The following is a 17,762-nucleotide window of genomic DNA, read 5'->3' on the forward strand; positions in this document are numbered from 1 at the left end:
TTCTTCTTCTTCTTCTTCTTCTTCTTCTTCTTCTTCTTCTTCTTCTTCTTCTTCTTCTTCTTCTTCTTCTTCTTCTTCTTCTTCTTCTTCTTCTTCTGCATTCCAACAGCCACCACACACACTTTCCAACAAGCTGTCCAGTCCACGGCTCCTCAGACGATCTCGCCTTCGCCGTTCATGATGAAACGAGCCACGGTGAGCCATGCCGCTTTGCAGTTGTCGATGTCGTCCTCATCCAAGCGGAACTCCCGGCGGCCATGATAACGGAATAGGACAGGTATTATGTTCGGCAGGGGCTCGACCAGGAAGTGAACGCGGCGGCCCGGGTAGACTACCATCAGCGCCATGCGCTTATCGAGAAGGTCGGGCTGCTGCTGCCGCTCGTCGACCCACAGTCTCATGGCGCTCTCGACTAAGGACATCCAGTCGCGGACCACGACCCTGTACGCCTCGTCTGGCAGCTTCACAACCATGAACTGAGCACAGCCCGTGTCCCACGGCCATTCGTCGGTAATGCGTAGCTCCGGGGTGAGCTCGGCTGTCTCTGACATACTTTGACGCTGGTGTTCTGCGTTGGTTCTCTTCTGCAAAGCTGGGAAATGGGTCCAAACAGATGGTTAGCGGGGTTCTGTCGTCTGAGAGACGCCGGAAATGGAACTAGGAAGGGGACTCTAGTGTTCACGTCAAAAGGAATGGCCATGGATATTGGTGGCCGATGGGCGGGAGTCATAAACACGATATTTCCTAGGTGAGGTCACCTTCGTTTGCTCTTCGCTGTCTGCCTCTGACGTAGTCAACGCCGCGTGTCTCGCAACGGCATGATAGTCCAAACGGACCAACCTGACCAACACCGCTGACCAGAATCCCCTGATTTGCCTGCTTGGCATTCTTTCATGTCATTGTCCCCGTAATGCAAGTTGTACATAACGTTAGTATTGAAGCAAGCGTTGACACAGAACGTGGGTGCTAGAGGAGCAGTCAGCATTGCAAACGGCAGCGCATCGGTAAGTGCGAATTAAGGTTCTCTATCCTGCTTGTTTCAGTATCCCGTCGTAGAAGCCATCCGAGTGCCCACTGTTTGTCTCATCGTTTGATCTTTCTGCCCAACCCAATCACATCACTACATAGTTGCAGATGTGCGGCTAAGGCATAGTCCCGATGGGAAGCTGAACAACTGTAGGTTAAGCAAACTTTGCTGCCCCGGATTCTCCTTTTCTGATACTTTGTTCGCACTTTCCATGCCTCGGGAAAGGATACATAAAATGGATGTTTGGCGGCTCGGGGCAGGTATAAAAGGCCACATGGTGTGCCAGCTAAAGGGTGCTGGAGACCAAGCGACCAAACTGATTGAAAGATATATTACGGCACAAACAACCTCACTGACCTTTTGACTTGATACTATTGTGGACCCAGTGCGATAAGTATGAGCTCTTTCAATGCTATACTCGCTTTAATCTGCTTCCTGTACCCTCGGCATGAAAGACCTAACCAGCACAGACAGAATGCGTCTCACCTACATCCCACCCCTCATCCTCCTCTCTCTCCTCTCCCTCTCCCTTTCCCTCGCCGAGCCTCTCAGGAGCTGCGACCCCAACAGAGACCTGGCGTTGCAAGACGTCTCGCCCGTCGAAGGCCCCCCGGCCGCCGGAAGTAATGCTACGGACGGGAGCCCAGCCGACCCCGACGCGAGCGCCGCGACAACCCACTGTCAGAACTGCACCAAGATCAAGAGGGTCAAGCCGCGATTCAACGGGCACTGCCACCCGGCCAGAAGTAGAGGGTAAATGGCGTCGCACAACTGCGGGAATAAGGGTGGCAGGAGCTATCTGTGCGTGCGGGATGGGGTGGCGTATTGCTATTCTGGGCAACTGTCAAAGTTGCGGATGGAGAAGGGCGAGTGTTTCGTGTAGTATGGGATGATTTGCTCAGCGCATGGCCGGTTTTGCTTCTTTTCTTTTTTCTCTCTTTCACTTTTCTTTGATTCGCTGTTTTTGTTCTTTGTTCTTCTTTCTTTCGGTCACCGGTAGGGTCCTAATGAGGGTTATCGTGTGTTGAGCTTGTAGGCGGGGAAGATATCTTGAATTTGAGTTTCCAGGTTGCTATTCATCGAGTCCAACAACAAGATCCCTAGGGTTGCTTCCAACGGAATCTCCCCTTTTTTACATATACTGGTCGGGATATGGCAATCCCGGAAACTCCCACAATGTTCCATCCACTGCCCGCGCGCAAACCCACTCCTGTGACAGAGGAATATCATCGTCCCCCCCTCCTTGCCCCGAGGGTACAGGCACGTCCGCGTAGGCTATTCGTGCCCCTCCGACCACCCCTTCTCCGGAGTCATCGGTCCGTCTCGAAGCCTGCTGGGCGAGGTGCAGCCGGGACCAGAAGCTGGTTTGCCCTAGGGCTGCTGGAAGATAGTCGTCGCGGTTACGAGCGTCGCGGAGGTGGTCCTCCCTGGTGTTGACGACCAGCACCCGTTGCAACCCTGGCCATGGGAGACGATCCGCCACGCCGGAGGGCAGCGCTTCGTCCATGTAGCAATCGGGTCGCGTGAGAACCACATGCGTGAGATGTGACGAGCACTGTAGCAGACTATCTACAAATTCACCGTTCACGCAGGCGTTGTACAGTGCGAGGCGGCGCAGGCGCGGCCAGGTGGGCCATACGGGGGGTTCCTCGATGATCTCCCCCGCTTCTAGGTAGAGCTCGTCCTGGACGGAGCAGAAATCCTCCAGCGCGGGGAGGTGGGAGAACGCGGCGCGGAGGATTGCGCGGAGGCCATGTACGTCGTCTTCTGGGCACAGATATCGGAGTGGGATGTCGATGACGAGGCTTCGGAGGGTAGCCCCGACCTGCGAGAGCAGTCGGTCAACCTGGTGCACTGTGTGGGCGTCATCGAGCTGATCGAGCGGGAATGGGGCCAGGTACAGCGAGTAAGACGGAATTTGCGGAGACTGGTGGGCTTGATCGTTGGTGGTGGTCTCGCTGTTTCCCCCAAAGTACCCGCTTTCGTCCACCAGCTGGTCCAGTCGCTCCCGCGAGTCGATGTAAAGGCAGTGCTGGAAGAGCAGTCGTCGCGCGGGGTGGTGAGTGAGCTTGCATGCCAGGGTGAGACTGAGCAAGGTCTGTGTCACAATGTCGCTCGGGGAGTGTATCTTGCGCGAAGTGGAAGGGAAGAGACAGTCGATAATCTGGAGGATCAGCTCGCCGGGTATTAAGGGCATTGTTGTTGTGGTTGTTGTGGCTGCGGTGGGGGTGGTTTGGGGTGAAGCTTCTCGCGTATTGAGGTGAGCTTTGGGACTTTATATGCTTTTTCTATGCACCCGTGCACATGAGTATGTTTGTCTGCTTGGGTTCTTCCGTCAAAGAAATCTTTATTGACTTACTCAGGGTCCAGTAGATATTGCTTGATGATAGCGTTGAAGACGGTGAATTCCGAGTAAGGCTGAAGCATTCCGAGGTCGACTGCCAGGCATCCCATGGTGCGCGAAGCGGTGAGCTCTCAAGGCCACCTAATCAAGAACCCATGAATAGTAGGGTGGTACAGTCCTAGTACCTAGTATGAAAAGGTGAATGAAAGAGTTGAACCTGGCCACCAGTGCGATGAGAGTCACGTGGCAGCTCGCCGCACGGCCAGTTCCAACAAGGGTATATTGAAGGATTTCTCCATCAGCCCTTAACGGAATCGGTCCAGGAGTGTTGTAGTCTTCAGAAGTAGATTGATTAGTCATATTTGATCTTCATGACTCGGTAGTGAAGGACCAAAAATATGTATGTTGTATTTTGTCCCTGGCCCACATAGTCTCCGCTGATATGCCGGAGCTCAAGTCCAATGCCGAGATGTTCACTTTCTCCACCCCGAAATATTTCGGAGTCGGCTTACTCGGGGATCCACCTGTTCAAACATAATCAGCTTGCAAGCTGGACCCTGATTTGTAGCTTAGACGCCCTCTCTCGCTTACAGAGTCGCCAAGACCGTTCATGTCGGTGATATCCTCCTATCTCCGGCTAACAGGTGGATGACGCAAATGACTCTCTATAACTATATAACGCTCGAACCGACTCGATCATAATTCCTCTCCAGCATACAATCACCCTGATAACTTGATTTCTGCTTCTCATCCTATCTTTTCATCTCCATATCCATTATCACATACAATTCATCGATCATCATGGCCGTAAGTCAAAGCCCCCAAGAAAGATTTCCAACACGGCCACCACAGCTGCAGTGTACTAATGCTCAATGGAGGCCGCCGATGTTGACGCTTATGCTGGCCCGCTCGCCCAATTCTTCGCGCACGGTTTGCGCTCGCCCATCCTCCGTCGGCCGGACGAGGAAGGCCTCGAATACGAGGAGGTTTGGTTCCCATCGCTAGATGGTGTGGTTCTCGAAGGCTGGTACATTCCTGCCAAGGGCTCCAACAAGTTGATCATCGCCAACCACCCCATGCCCTGCAACCGGTCCGGCTACCCGGGCCACCTCCCCGGGTTCGAGATGTTCGGCGGCTTCGAAGTCAACTTCATCAAGGACTACAAGGCCCTGCACGATGCTGGCTACAACGTCCTCTGCTACGATCTGCGCAACCACGGACGGAGCGGCGCCGGCTCCGGCGGTATTGTGGGCATTGGGCTGTTCGAGGCCCGGGACGTCGTGGGCTCGATCCAGTACGCCCGCTCGCGTCCGGATACCGCCCATATGGAGATCGGGCTCCTGAGTCGATGCTTGGGCGCCAACTCCACGATTGTTGCGTTCGACAAATTCCCCGGGTACTTGAAGGATATCAAGGCGCTTATTGCTCTGCAGCCGGTTTCCAGCCGGGTCTTTGTGGAGGTTGGCGCGAAGAACGCGGGCCTGGATCCCAAGGCAGCCGCCGAGGCCTTCGACACTAAGATCTTCCATCTGACTGGTCTTCACATCGACGAGCTGACTCCGATTCCGTACACGAAGGCGGTCACGGTGCCAACCATGGTGGCTCAGGTCCACAGAGACTCGTCTGTTGTCCCTGATGACATTCAAACGATCTATGATGGCATCGGGGCTCGTGAGAAGGAGTTGTTTTGGATTGAAGGGACTACCAGGCGGTTTGATGGCTACAACTATTTTGGTGAGCACCCGGAAAGGATGCTGGGATGGTTTGACAAGTACATGTCCTGAGAGTTCCCTTACTTTGTGTTGGTGATACTTGTTATGAGCTTGTCCTGTTTTCAAGCCATTTCTAGATAAAATGTTCATGCAACATTTGACTTCTACTGTACAATAATGTTAGACCTATCTCGAAAGTTAGCTGCAGTATTAGAGATAGTCCATCGGACAGGAATCGAAGTCAGTAGTGGTGAAGCGAGGGTGGAATATTTCGTGGTCATGTTTGCTGCTTCCCATTCCCTAATTTCTTCTTCCCCTTTGATCACAAGGAAGTGAAGGCTGCCTCAGCTGCATTTGAAGTCCGTCACAATTGCTCTGGAGTTCATCAGGAGAGCAACGATCAAGCCATACAGGCCTACCCAGTTGGATTAGCTTCCTTCAGCACACCTGACTAGGGACCAGAAATAAGACATTTCTATTCCCACTTACCCAAGACCTCGGCAAAAATTAAAATCAGAACCATGCCGACATAAAGCCGCGGCTGCTGGGCTGTGCCTCTCACGCCCGCGTCGCCGACAATTCCAATCGCAAACCTAATGAGCCCTTCTGTGTCAGTCCCACCACGCAGAAAGAGAGCCAACACCGCAGAAAACTGATCTTGGAGAACCTGCTTCACTTACCCCGCAGCTAGTCCACACAGTCCGACCGCGAGACCAGCACCCATCTGGAGAAGACTAGTGTAGAGAGCTACTTCTTGAGAGAGGTTGTTGGCGATCAGGACCGACACCACCAAGCCGTAGATCCCGAGAATACCGGCCATGACGATGGGCACGATGTCTGGGCGGTATTCTTAGCAATTGAACAAAAGATTCCCGTCTCGCAGAGCTCACTCTTCACTATCAAGTCAGGGCGGAGGACTCCCGAGGAGCAAACGCCGACGCCAGCCTTCGCCGTTCCGTAGGCTGCCCCACAGGCAGTGAAGACGATGGCACTGGTGCATCCCAGGGCTCCGAAGAACGGCTATCATCCACAAGAGTTAATGCCTCCGACTTTCGGTTATGAGAATGGGCCTTGGGTGGTGATATGAGAGGGAAAGGGCTCTTACTGCATAGACGGGGCTATGGGGGTTTCATTAGTACTGCTGTTGTCATTTTGATCCTGCAAAGTTATTTGCATTTGCTTGGGATTCGCTTACCAATATTCTGACGGCATTATGAATGGTCTGGCATCCAGTCCATATACTTTCAGGCTTGCTAGAACCTGGGTGATCGGGGTTGCCAGTAAGCTAGGGCACATCACCTGGATTTATAACAACGTCAGTCGGGGAACTTCCACACGTCATGTTGCCGCCCTCCACTCCATGCAGGCGACCACGACAGTCCCTCGTCGCATCTTGACGGGCTCTTTAAACATTGCAGCCTGTTTAGATTACAGTGTAGTTCAACTAGTCGAGAGGGGTAGATTGATTTAGTACTGACTTCACCAGCTCTTAGCTAGGGCATATAAAGGCACTAACCGGATTTGGATACTGTACTGCACCACTGGCCACTGGGCCACGATGTTCCTTTGTGCCTAGATCAAGTAGCATTCGATGTAATGGCTTAGGTGCAAGGTGACGTGTTTAGTAGGCTAGCGACGCAGGGCCGTATGCTGTCAGGCAACATCCCAGGGTACGGAAGCCGCCTGCAATTCTTGTCGTATGCTTGAGATAAAGCATTGCTTGGCTGTCGCATTCTAGGGCCTTGCTTAATTCCCAGATCGTGTCAAAAAGAAAATAGACATACGTATGCAATGCCAGATTCAAACTGAAGGTAGCTATAGATATTCAACGTTCGTCTATATTACGCTACTGAATACCCTGGTAGGTGCGTCACCACTCACACTATCAGAGATGCAAATGTCTCCACAAACAATAGACCAATCAGTTGAATCAATATGACGAGGGAGGAAGGTCCTTAGTCCAGTTGACCGAGGTCCTGCTGCCTAGGAAGCTTACTATCTGCTTCACCGGTTCTTCGCTCCTTCACCGCGGAAGAGAGTATCCGTATTCTGGGTCATAGTGACTGCGTCTCGTGCAATCGATGCTACGCAAAGACCTTTGCAGAACGCCTGAGCGTTTCGAGAGTAGGCCTTGCCGTCATGCTCGACAGGTTCCTTACGTCCCCATGACGAAGGCATGTTGGGATAGAAGTACCCAATATCCAATGCACGCCATTAGATATTGTTCATCCGTCATGTCGAACGCCTTGACATTCTGAACGAGTATTTCCATAGAGGGGAAACCGAGAAAATATTTATCCGTCGATATCGCAGGGGCATCTCAGGACCACCTGCGCCATCTCAATCAATTCTTCGAGAGATACCGAGGTAGTTTCTCTAATGGCCTCACATAGCTGTATTGCCACCCACTCACGTTATCCATCGCTTCTTATCCTCCTTTGTGGGGTTTCCATGGTGAGTGGTGCGCCTTGCAGACGATTTTTTCTTCGCGGAAAATACGCCGTTCAGGCATGGCATCCGGAGAGTCAAAATCGCCATTGACTTTGTCGCTGTGCTGCTTGACATTCGAATAGCTAATGGTTTTCCAAGAGCAGCGCGACGGAAAGCAAGAACGCCGAAGGATAGCCAGCCTATCTCCCCAGGGTCAAATGGCCATGTCAGAATATTCAGAAAGCGCAGATTGAGGGATTAGGCCGTTTTGTTCCACTGGGGCGGTGCGTCTGCGGATTCGTTCGATCCAGACTCCATGGCCTTTTTACCACCGTGAAGGCAGGGATAGGGCGGGTTTAGTTCATCTGTAGATTCGGAACAGGCGGCTTCCTTCCGGCAGACCAAAGGGGAATCATTCTGAACAAACGGTGGGAATAAAGGAGTAACCGAGCGAAACTAAACAGCGGAATAATGCCGAGATGAGGTGACGCGACAAGATAGCTGAATCACAATTCTGTGATCCTCTTTACGTCGAGATCCCTCAATAGCGTCGAGCAACTCTTGAAGGCGTTCCAGATCGGAAAGCCAAGGACAGGCCCAGGTTGCGCTGTCAACGTTTCAAATTCAAGTCAGAGCGCTGATATTTTCGATTAACTCTGCCCTGATCACATATTTCGTTTCTGGCGCGATGTCTATGGTGTCTTCCATATACCCCTGATAGATGTAGATAAAGATCTTTAAGTTTGAACAATGAAGAGTGGAGACTTAAACCGAGCGCCAGTACTATCTGAGGGAGGTGTGGAGATGAGAAAAAGAAAGCCCATAGATACTGGCCGGTCATTGCCAGCGAAGCTGAAGGCCGGACCTGTAGGGCGTCGGCCCTGTGAGGATTCTTCCGTTATCTGATTGCACTCCCCTGTGATAAGAACTTAGGGTAACAAGTTATGCGTGAAATAATATCATCACAGAAGGTTGCAAGGGGCCCTGGTACGACGAAGCGTGTGGTGTCAATGCATCAGAGAGGGAAGACCGGTGTGCGCGAGGTCATACTCCTCTAGCCGATCGTGCCATCTGACAGTCTGCCCGTTTTCGGCTGTCAGATCACGGAGAGCAGTCTCAAGAGCTGTAAGCGTTCTCTTGTCGGTATCTAAATAGGCTGTCTTGGATAATGCAGGAGGACATGAAAATGAGAGAGATTTCATTTGCAACCCTTTTCGTCGTCAAGTAGGTGCCAAGAGGCAAGTTACGGTCCATTAGGGCGAAAAACTGAAGGTATCGTTCGAAATATTTGTTAGCCTGGTGATTAGGAAGAGTGAGAGACCGTAGAGGACGTTCTAGGGGAAGAAGACGACGAAGGGCCTGGAAGATTCTTCCTTACATAGTGAATTGAGCTGCTGTGACCCAATGAATAGCCGCAGACCTGTCGCTTGGAGAAAAGCTGTTTCACTATATTCACATATAGAAGGTATCCACTTGAAGTATTATGTTTGTCTTGCCTAACCCTCTGTGACCCTTCTCATGTTTTGTGTATAGGCGATTTTTGTCAGAACAGCTTGTCAGTATTGAATCTTACTATAGAAATGCAGGCCCTAGAAAAGCCCTTCTGCGCTACATGGGTCCTTAAATGTAGAGTCATCAAACTCGACCCGCCTCCTCGTACAGCCTTACCATGTCGTGGCCCCTCGCTCGAACAGGCCCCACCTCCTGCGTCACACAGCAAGACTCTTCTAGCTTCGTCTGGTCTCCGTCGCTCCCCGCGGCCTAATCTCAGAAAAGACTAAGAGGATCCGTTCAAGTGTGAATCGCCATATTCTCTTAAATTTGCACATGACACAACCCCTGCATAGCGTTGTTAAATGGATTGTAATCTTGAAATATGGTGATTGCAAGACAGGGTCTTATTGATATGTCTCTCCTCACAGCCGGGCTTTATCCTCCTCTCGGCCGACAAGGTTAGGGTGCGGGGACCGAACGGGTCGAGTGACAGCATAAAAGGCAAATCCGTGGGACTTGGTCGAGAACTAAAGGACAATCCAAGAAGACAAACGATGATCAGCTCGTGCCGCTGTTCTATCGGACGGGAATGTCCTTTCCATGACCCTAAGGGGTTTGTTATCTTACCTGAACTTTGGAGCCGACGTGGAAGAATGCAAAGTCACCGGGGACTAGATGGTGGGTGATTCCGGTTGCCTCATCCTGTGGATCAATCATCCATCATCGTCAGTTTCTACTGTCTCCCAGGAACGGGGCAAAAGAGAGGCGGTTGAGGGAAGGGGGAGAGGGCAACATACCAAAACATCGATCTGCCCACTCAAGACATACTTGGTCTCCTCGAAAGCATAGTGCGCGGGTCGGTGGGGGCCCGCCTCGATCTTGTAGAATCCCGAAGTGAAGTAGGAGGGAGAGTCGGCCGTCTGGGTGCGGATGGAGTGGAAATCGGCTGTCGTGGCGTTCTGGCCCGCGGGGAGAGGGATGAACTCGTGGCCGGCGCCTTTGATGACGGTGAGGGGGACAAGCTTGTTCGACACTGCCCATTTAGTGTTTTCACCGATTAACTAATTTTCTGAACCAAACGTACGGTCAAGGTACTTACTTCTGCTTCTTCGATCTTTCTTAAGAATGACCTGGAAGACTGAATCAAACTGAATCCGTTTTGGAACTATATATGAATGCTTTGGCATGGTTCGGAAGCAGTTCCCGCAGTGGAAGTGGACGGGGCTCGGTTGCAGCCGCCGAGCGAGCGCATCTCTCGGATGTGTAGCCCGGCCGACAATCCACCCCTTTGATGGCCATGGTGCAATTCAATAAGAGGTGTGAAGAAGATGGATGTGGCGGCTGCATGCATTGAGAGCTTAGTAGCTTCGCTACACGACCAGACGTGCGGGACTAGCATCTCAAAGACAAAAAGAGGACATGGGTTTCGATACCCGGCTTGTGGCAGCGTCGCCTTACCAGACGCCTGACCTAATGTGCAACAATGGCTGAACGCGGCGGCACAAGCACAAGGGCTTTTATGCACGCGTCCGCATGAGGAGAGTCATCAAATCCGGTCTATCCAATTCTCTTCTTGAGCTGATCCTCTTGGCTTGCGGACGAGTTGCCATGGCCCCTTGTCTCTTATAGTTTGGGGTTGAATCGTAGTCGAGATGCCAGCACCAGCTACAAGGTCAGCAGATGCCATCAGAGGTGGCCAGGGTGCGCCATATGTGCCATGGCGTCGAGTTCAATTTCGAGGTGGACCACGCTTTGCATGTCAAATGCCCAAGAGAGAATGCGCGAGGGGCCTAATGCGGAAACAGCTGATGCTGGTTCGTTTTCCTCCAGGGGAAAGCATGGAGGCGCCGTCAAGGTGAAGAGAGGATGCGGAGAAGATAAAAAGAATAGAAAGTGGGAAGTGATGGAACAATGGTAATGAGGCTTTGGGAAATAAGGTGGATTGAACTTCTTGGCAGGATAACAATTCTGGAGTATATGGTCACATGAAATGAGGAAGATTAGAGATTAGCATTCTCCGCTGAAATAATGCTGTTTGTAGCTGTATGCAACAATGTTCATTTTCTGATTAGTGTTAGACCTAACACATAGCTAACCTGCTTAGTGAATAGCTATAGATCACGTGTCTTCAGGGTCTGAGGACACCAACAGTATACAAGTGAACTGATATAGTTACAGTGGATAAATCTTTACAAAGCAATACTCACAGTTTTATATCCAGGACAATTCACTGGGTCAGAGTCAGTCTCATTCATTTTGTCGCCATCCTGAACGAAGTCTACAGAGGATGTACATCCTAGTTCCTCCACCAGAACATCATCTACTCTCTTTTCTTTGCTTTCTATCCATGCTCCTGGCCGATATCGTGAACGAGCAAGATCTTCAGGCTACTTGACTGTTACACACCGCCAATAACCTACCAATCATTCCATAACCCGTTATCACTACTATTCTGTTCCGAAGGTTTGAGGTAAACTTACGTCACGATGAACCTTGCTAACTTACAATAGCTCGAGACAAGATGCTTTCACGTTCGACAACAACGGGCAACGACGAGTCGACGCCGATGACGGAGTTGTCATCTTCACGCTCATCTGGCACCGAGACCATGCGAACCACCTCCTACCCCGTCCCGCCATCGACCGTGCTGGCCATGACAGGCCAGTATCCACCACAGACTTACAGAGGACTACAAGACCTGAATCGGGAGATCGCCGCTCTTCAGGACCGGCTAAGGCAGCGCGACGCCAATCAGTACATCTCATTCAAACATGTGTCGGCCGATGATCTCCGTCTGTTGGAAGAAAGCCGCGACCAGTTGCGAGCGGCTGTTCGTCTCACCTATTTTCCTGATATCGAGACCCTTTTGATCAAGGTTCCAACTCTCCACCATGAGAAGGCGCACCGCAGTTTTGCCGAGGAGACCGTGACTGCTTTGACGAATATGGGAGTCCGCGTCATGGAGCGTGAACCTACCGGAGCCGGGCGATATACGGCGCGCTCGGCGTCTCGGAAGGAAGCAGACTCTTCGTACAGGAATGGACTGCTGAGACCCACCGGCACCGACTGGCCCCATTTTGTGATAGAAAGCGGGCTCTCCGAGTCCTTGTCTCGACTCCGCCAGGATGTTAACTGGTGGATTGCGAATTCAGGCGGCAGGGTATTGCTTGTCTTGCTCCTGAAAGTCTCACGGTCTGATCAGACGCTCACAATAGAAAAGTATTTCCCGCAGCGCCAGCCAAGCACTCGGGCGCGCGTCGCCGCCGGCGGGCCTGGCTTTGTTCCCCAACGCATCACCACTACGGTGGTCAAGGTGGGAACTACACCCCCCTCTGTTCAGGGACCACCGGTAGTTCTGGAGTTTAACCGGGTCATTGGCAGGCAGCCAGTAGCGCCGCGTGAGAGGGATGTGGTCTTTGCGCATGCAACATTAATCGAACTCGCTCTCATGATCTTCAAATGACTTGCGGTCTCTTTCCACGATTTCAAGCTTTCCGAAGGCAAGTTTGGTTGGTAGAATGGGCAGGGAGGAAGTTCTTTTCTCTCTCTCCCCTTTGCTGTCTCCTTTCTGCCCACCACACTCCCTTCATACTGTTTCAGAATTTGCTCTAGGTCCTTGTCATTCGCAAGAATGAATATCATATTTGGAGACCTCCTTTTGCGGTTTTCAAGTCAGCAATCTTGTTGCCCGGTTGCTCCACACCTTTTTCACACTCAATCATGAATTTATCCATTTCGTTCGAAAGAAACGAGACTTTCCACCAAGCTGGCCTATTCCATTCGGTCTAGTGCAATACTTGAATGGTTTTGTATAGTACTTCAGGAGATGTCTACAGGGATACATAAAACCTCTTGTCACACCACACAAGCCACCTTTACGGCTTCGAACTGAAGAGGTCCAAAGGGGTCGAATTTCCCAAGTCTCTCACATTCTCAAAAGACTATCAGTATAGTAGACGGCATATCAAGAATTCTGAGCGAAAGAGCCAATGGACATATCCCCAACGGTCATCTCCCCGCCTACAGGCACTGTGAGTAATAGTCATTCTGCTTAGTGCAAGTAGAGCCACTAGCGCATGTCGTCGCCCCAGTCCATCCGATACCACCGCACTGGCCGTAAAGAGGCGCCACGGCAGTGGAGGTGGAGGTAGCGGTGGTAGTCGTCTTGGTGCTAGTGGTGGTGGTCTTGGTAGTGGTAGTGCTCGTCGTGGAGGCCTTGCTGGTAGTGGTGGTGGCCACGGCAGTCGTGGTCGTGGTTCCCGACGAACCACCGGGCACATAGCTCTGCAGCAGGGACAGATAGTAGGTGTAGGCGGTGCCGGTCGTCGGCTCCATGTTGAAGATATAGGTGCCCCACCAGGGTCCGGCCGACCACCACAGCGCGCCCAGCCACACGTCGCTGGCGGCGCTGAGCGCGTCCAGCATCCCTGTCACGGCCGTCAGACACTGGCTGTTGGCGCCGCCGGCGAACTCGCCCAGGACCGCGCGCTTGCCGTTCTGGCGCAGCCAGGTGGTGGCGGCGGCGACGCGCTCGGCGCCGATCGTGGTGCTCACGCAGTCAGAACTCGTGCCGGAGCCATCGCTGTCGAGGTACTGGTGCATCTCGTAGATGATCTTGTCCGAGGGGTCAGTCAGGTTGACGAGGTTGGTGTTGTAGGTTGTCCAGGTCCAGGCGCCGCTGTAGGAGTTGCCCTCCACGAAGATGTACTGGCTGGTCGCGCCGGCAGCACGAATGGCAGTGATCGCTGCCTGGTTGAGGTCGAAGACAAGAGTTTGGTCTTCATCGTGGTACTCATTGTCTGCGTGATCTTTGTTAGTCCGGTAATGTGCAGAGGGACAAAAGGAGACGTACTGGTGTCGAAAATGACATGGTCGTTTGACGCGAACACCTTAGCAACAGTGGTCCAGAATGCGGCAAAATCGGACGTAGACGTGATAATGTTTCCATAGCTAACACAAGCACATCTAAGTTAGAATTCCTGAGAGAATCGGGATAAAGCTTGCTTACTATCGTCCAAAGTTATGGGGGTCAACGACCGCATAGGCTCCGAGGCTGGTGATAGACTCGATAGTCTGATCACGACGATTAGTATGAAGTCGATGATTCAACCACAATACCAAGACCTACAGCCTTGAGATCCGCCAGGTAAGTGGCATCCGCCGCCCCGGTCAAGGAAGTCGGAATCAGGCGCTCCATCATGAACGGAACGCGGAAGATATTCATGCCCGCATTCACCAAGACCTGGATCTTACTCGCATCAGGCCAGATGTAGTCAGTCCCCAATACACCGGGGATGTTGGCCTGGCCAAACTCTGCGCCGGACTCATTGCTTCCAAGCCCTACCTGCAGTCAGTATAGGTCTCTGGCGACTTGAAAGCTGAATGATGGACGGCGGCCCTTACAGAGAAAATTGGAGGAGCGTTTGGCCTGAGGGGCCGCCCACACTTGAGAGAGAAGCAGTGCCAAAACGGTGAACTTCATAGTGTCCAAAACAACGACGCTGATGCTGGATTGCTACAGTCCTTCCTCCATTCCCATCGAGCTTCACCACCTCAACTTATACCTTACAGACAGGAGCCATCTTGCCGAGATCAATCCCTGACATACAACGACAAGGACGAGCGACATCGACTCCGTTGCTCGCGAAGACGGACTCTCGGGCCGTCAGCCGCTGTCGATGACACACACACACACACACACACACACAGCATGGAGGAAGCAGTGACAGCGACCCCAGACCCCAGATCCGAAATAACGCGGAGACAAATCCGTCACGGCAATTTCTTGTCCCGCACAGACCATCATTTCCCCGTGGTGCCTGAGCCCCACTGCAGAACAGCGACGGATTAGGCATGCCTTTGCCGATCCGGAATGGTGCGAGGGGCCAGACCAGGACTGCAGTTCGTCTGACCTCGCTTAGTGGTGAGTGATATAGGGACGAGAGGGGAGGCCACTGCATCCGTGCCAACCCAAGCTTGTTAAGATTGTACAAGAAGGCCCAACAAAAATTCGTGATGCGGAGAATATCCCGTCCACCCACGTTGCTTGGCGCTGCATATTCCAGGGCATTGTTCCTTTTCCCGGCAAAAAACCCACCGGCGCTAATGCACGCGCTTGGCGTTGGTTATTAGCATGGTTTGATGACTGCCGAAACGTCGGTGGCGTGGTGTGTGGTCAGGTGCCCCTGAGGAATTATCGGCACTATTCCATTGTTCGAGGGGATGGGATCGTGGCGCTTGGGTGAAATCCTTGCGGAAATTGAGGGACTAGGACTTCGCTACTGATATATTGGACCAGGTGCTGTGGCGCTTGCCTCAAATCCCAGCGGAAATCAAGGGACTGGGACTTTGTTACTGGTATAGTGCACCGGATGTATGAAAACCTCAATGAAATTTTGGTTTCATTCGAGCATAGGACCCACACTATTGAGGATTTCAGTTCATTTCGCAAAGGCCTTTCATTGCGCCAGCTGGGATAATATATGGGACAGGTGGAATGGAGAAGGAAGACGTAGAGTTGTCAATATCAAGCCATCTCACTGACCACCTCGAAACAGTAAAAATGAAGGCGAACGTGCACAAGATTTGGATGGAAAGTTAGAGAAGAGAGATCGATCGATCAGCGCGATTAGTGGGGGGGGGAGGATCAGGGATCAGGTGAGGAGCACATGACCGTGCGGGGTTGAGTTTCTTCGGCGGCTCTTCTGCACTTCTGCACTTCTGCACTTCTGCAACCCTGCAATCCTGCATAACTTTGTTCTTGAACTTTCGAGCTACAGGCTGACTACCTTACTGGTTACCGGTACTCCTCGTCTCATACATGTTCAGTGATAAGAAAAAAAAAACAGCCTTTCATTTGCTAGACTAGTCCTAAGCTTGGAGATCCTACCGGAAGTAACAAATTGCCATCATACTTTCTCCCATCTCACTCATTCCTCGTCGATCTCTCCTGCCTGCTCATCAAGATCGCTTCAACAGTCATTTCTCCGCCTACAAGCACTGCGAGTAGTAGTCATTCTGCTTGGTGCAAGTGCCGCTGGCGCAGGTGGTGGGACCAGTCCATCCCTGTCCACCGCATTGTCCGTAGAGCTGGGCAACATTCGTGGACGAGCTCGAGGTGGTGGACGTCTTGGAAGTGGTGGTAGTGGTCTTGGAGCTAGTGGTGCTGGTCGAGGCCTTGGTAGTCAAGGTGGTGCTGCTGGAGCTGGAGCCGCCGGAGGAGGTGCCGGAGTAGGTCGAGTTGAGGGTGCCGAACTTGATGTTGGAGTAGGTGACATACGAGTTCGGGTAGTTGGCCTCAACGTAGGTGGCATTTCCGGTAGTGGTGGGGCAGGTACCGCGGGCGACACCAGGGCTGGAAGCCGAGCTGGTGGTGGGGTAGTCGCTGTCGAGCCAGAGCATGTCAGCGGCGTGGTCGTCCCACAGACTGAGCACCAGGACCATGCCGTCGCCGAGGGCGTCACCCATGGCAGACAGTCCACCGTGGGTGTCGAAGACGTTGGTGTCGCCGAACAAGGTCTTCTCGGCCTTGCAGAAGCTCTCGGTGATCGAGTTGCCGCTCGCGGCAGTGTAGGTCGAGGGGCCGTTGCCAATCACGACACCGTTCTGCACGTAGAGACGACGGATCTCAGTCAGGGTACCCGTGTCAGTGCCATCATTGGTAATGAACTGCGTCACAACCGTGAAGGGCTTGCTGGTGTCGACGGTCTTTCCGGGACCATAGAAGTTGGTGTTGCCCAAGCGGTAAGGGTTGAAATCGCATCCATCAGGATCGCAAGTACCAGAGTAACGGTCGGTAGTGTCGCTGTAAGTGCCACCGCAAGTATCGCCTGTGCACATGGTTTGCTGGACCGAGTCGCAAGGGTGGGCTGTGAAGGCACTGGAGATGCTGTTCGCCTCCCAGATATCCATCTCAGGACAGCAGGAGCCGTGGTTACCAGTACCCGCATTGACATCGGTCGAGGATGGCTCCCAGCCCTCAATGTTGGCCTGACCATCGATGAACTTAAGATCCCGAGGACATTGGGAGTCGCAATATCCGGTTCCGTATTTGGCGCCAGCCTTGTTCGTGGGGAAGCGGGAAACACCACCGTCAGCGTCCATAGAGACGAAGTAGAGGGCGCCGTTCAATCCACAGGGAAGGTTCGAGACATCGACATCGAAGGTGAACTCGCGGTTGAGAAGCTTGAAAGTCTCGTAGGTGCTGTCGTCAGCGAGAAGATACAGACGCGAGCCAATGTTCTTCTGCGACGCGGTAGTAACGAAGTTGAGACGGAGCGACGAGCCGCTGGTGGTCACACCATAGGTGCTCTCGTAAGTGGCACCCTCGAGGGCACATTCGGACGCGCAGGTGGTATCGGTGGAGCAGATCGAACTGTCCCAAGTGTTGCCGCTATAGCAGTTGGTGTAGCCACCAACCTCGTGCACCCAGCGCCAATTGGCGTCAATGACCACGCTGCCGCTGGTGGTAGTGCAGCTACCACTGCCGCTGCAGGTTTGCCAGGTCAGGCTGGGGTGCGTTTCAGCGGTGTAAGTGCCGACCTGCTGCGCATTGCTGGTGGCCAGCATGGACAGCAGGAGAGCTGTTTTGTAGATGGAGAAAGAGTCAACCATGGTTGCCAACTGATCGAGGGACGATTGAAGCTTGAAGCTGAAGGAAGATGATGATCGAAGCTGATGATGGCGACAATAAACCGTGGGAATGGCATCGCCTTTTATATCTTCTTGATCGCTCATGTAGTTCTGCTGTCTATAC

The 17,762-nt window shown here is 52.6% G+C and overlaps 9 protein-coding genes across 9 annotated transcripts; 3 read left to right on the top strand and 6 right to left on the bottom strand.

Moving 5' to 3' along the window:
* Nucleotides 1-152: 152 nt before the first annotated feature.
* BO86DRAFT_374462 (uncharacterized protein) lies at nt 153-551 on the bottom strand (the record flags this gene model as incomplete). The annotated part of the gene is made up of 1 exon (XM_025670433.1): nt 153-551. One exon carries the CDS (start codon nt 549-551, stop codon nt 153-155), a length of 399 nt encoding a protein of 132 aa, XP_025533331.1.
* Nucleotides 552-1,475: 924 nt separating this feature from the next.
* On the top strand, nt 1,476-1,784 carry BO86DRAFT_394239 (uncharacterized protein; the record flags this gene model as incomplete). Its single annotated transcript, XM_025673183.1, has 1 exon — nt 1,476-1,784. The coding sequence occupies one exon, from the start codon at nt 1,476-1,478 to the stop codon at nt 1,782-1,784; it is 309 nt and encodes a 102-aa protein (XP_025533332.1).
* A 292-nt stretch (nt 1,785-2,076) lies between these two features.
* BO86DRAFT_424144 (uncharacterized protein) lies at nt 2,077-3,227 on the bottom strand (the record flags this gene model as incomplete). Its single annotated transcript, XM_025675437.1, has 1 exon — nt 2,077-3,227. One exon carries the CDS (start codon nt 3,222-3,224, stop codon nt 2,160-2,162), a length of 1,065 nt encoding a protein of 354 aa, XP_025533333.1. The 3' UTR covers nt 2,077-2,159.
* Nucleotides 3,228-4,103: 876 nt separating this feature from the next.
* Nucleotides 4,104-5,336, top strand: BO86DRAFT_424150 (alpha/beta hydrolase). Its single transcript, XM_025675438.1, has 2 exons — nt 4,104-4,178; nt 4,250-5,336. Exons 1-2 carry the CDS (start codon nt 4,173-4,175, stop codon nt 5,153-5,155), a joined length of 912 nt encoding a protein of 303 aa, XP_025533334.1. The 5' UTR covers nt 4,104-4,172; the 3' UTR covers nt 5,156-5,336.
* Nucleotides 5,337-5,427: 91 nt separating this feature from the next.
* BO86DRAFT_424155 (V-type proton ATPase 16 kDa proteolipid subunit) lies at nt 5,428-6,357 on the bottom strand (the record flags this gene model as incomplete). Its single annotated transcript, XM_025675439.1, has 6 exons — nt 6,279-6,357; nt 6,189-6,201; nt 5,974-6,103; nt 5,764-5,920; nt 5,573-5,676; nt 5,428-5,498 (listed from the first exon to the last, which is right to left on the bottom strand). The coding sequence occupies exons 1-6, from the start codon at nt 6,293-6,295 to the stop codon at nt 5,428-5,430; spliced, it is 492 nt and encodes a 163-aa protein (XP_025533335.1). The 5' UTR covers nt 6,296-6,357.
* A 3,072-nt stretch (nt 6,358-9,429) lies between these two features.
* BO86DRAFT_424158 (uncharacterized protein) lies at nt 9,430-10,335 on the bottom strand (the record flags this gene model as incomplete). Its single annotated transcript, XM_025675440.1, has 4 exons — nt 10,107-10,335; nt 9,805-10,040; nt 9,635-9,709; nt 9,430-9,534 (listed from the first exon to the last, which is right to left on the bottom strand). Exons 1-4 carry the CDS (start codon nt 10,192-10,194, stop codon nt 9,430-9,432), a joined length of 504 nt encoding a protein of 167 aa, XP_025533336.1. The 5' UTR covers nt 10,195-10,335.
* A 1,193-nt stretch (nt 10,336-11,528) lies between these two features.
* On the top strand, nt 11,529-12,470 carry BO86DRAFT_374467 (uncharacterized protein; the record flags this gene model as incomplete). Its single annotated transcript, XM_025670434.1, has 1 exon — nt 11,529-12,470. The coding sequence occupies one exon, from the start codon at nt 11,529-11,531 to the stop codon at nt 12,468-12,470; it is 942 nt and encodes a 313-aa protein (XP_025533337.1).
* Nucleotides 12,471-13,027: 557 nt separating this feature from the next.
* Nucleotides 13,028-14,489, bottom strand: egl2 (putative endoglucanase; the record flags this gene model as incomplete). Its single annotated transcript, XM_025673184.1, has 5 exons — nt 13,028-13,806; nt 13,860-13,957; nt 14,016-14,080; nt 14,136-14,347; nt 14,411-14,489. The coding sequence occupies 5 exons, from the start codon at nt 14,487-14,489 to the stop codon at nt 13,028-13,030; spliced, it is 1,233 nt and encodes a 410-aa protein (XP_025533338.1).
* Nucleotides 14,490-15,997: 1,508 nt separating this feature from the next.
* Nucleotides 15,998-17,620, bottom strand: cbhB (putative 1,4-beta-D-glucan-cellobiohydrolyase; the record flags this gene model as incomplete). The annotated part of the gene is made up of 1 exon (XM_025667450.1): nt 15,998-17,620. The coding sequence occupies one exon, from the start codon at nt 17,618-17,620 to the stop codon at nt 15,998-16,000; it is 1,623 nt and encodes a 540-aa protein (XP_025533339.1).
* Between the last annotated feature and the right edge of the window lie 142 nt (nt 17,621-17,762).

The sequence above is a fragment of the Aspergillus japonicus genome (assembly GCF_003184785.1).
Source record: "Aspergillus japonicus CBS 114.51 unplaced genomic scaffold BO86scaffold_1, whole genome shotgun sequence".
NCBI lineage: Eukaryota > Fungi > Ascomycota > Eurotiomycetes > Eurotiales > Aspergillaceae > Aspergillus > Aspergillus japonicus.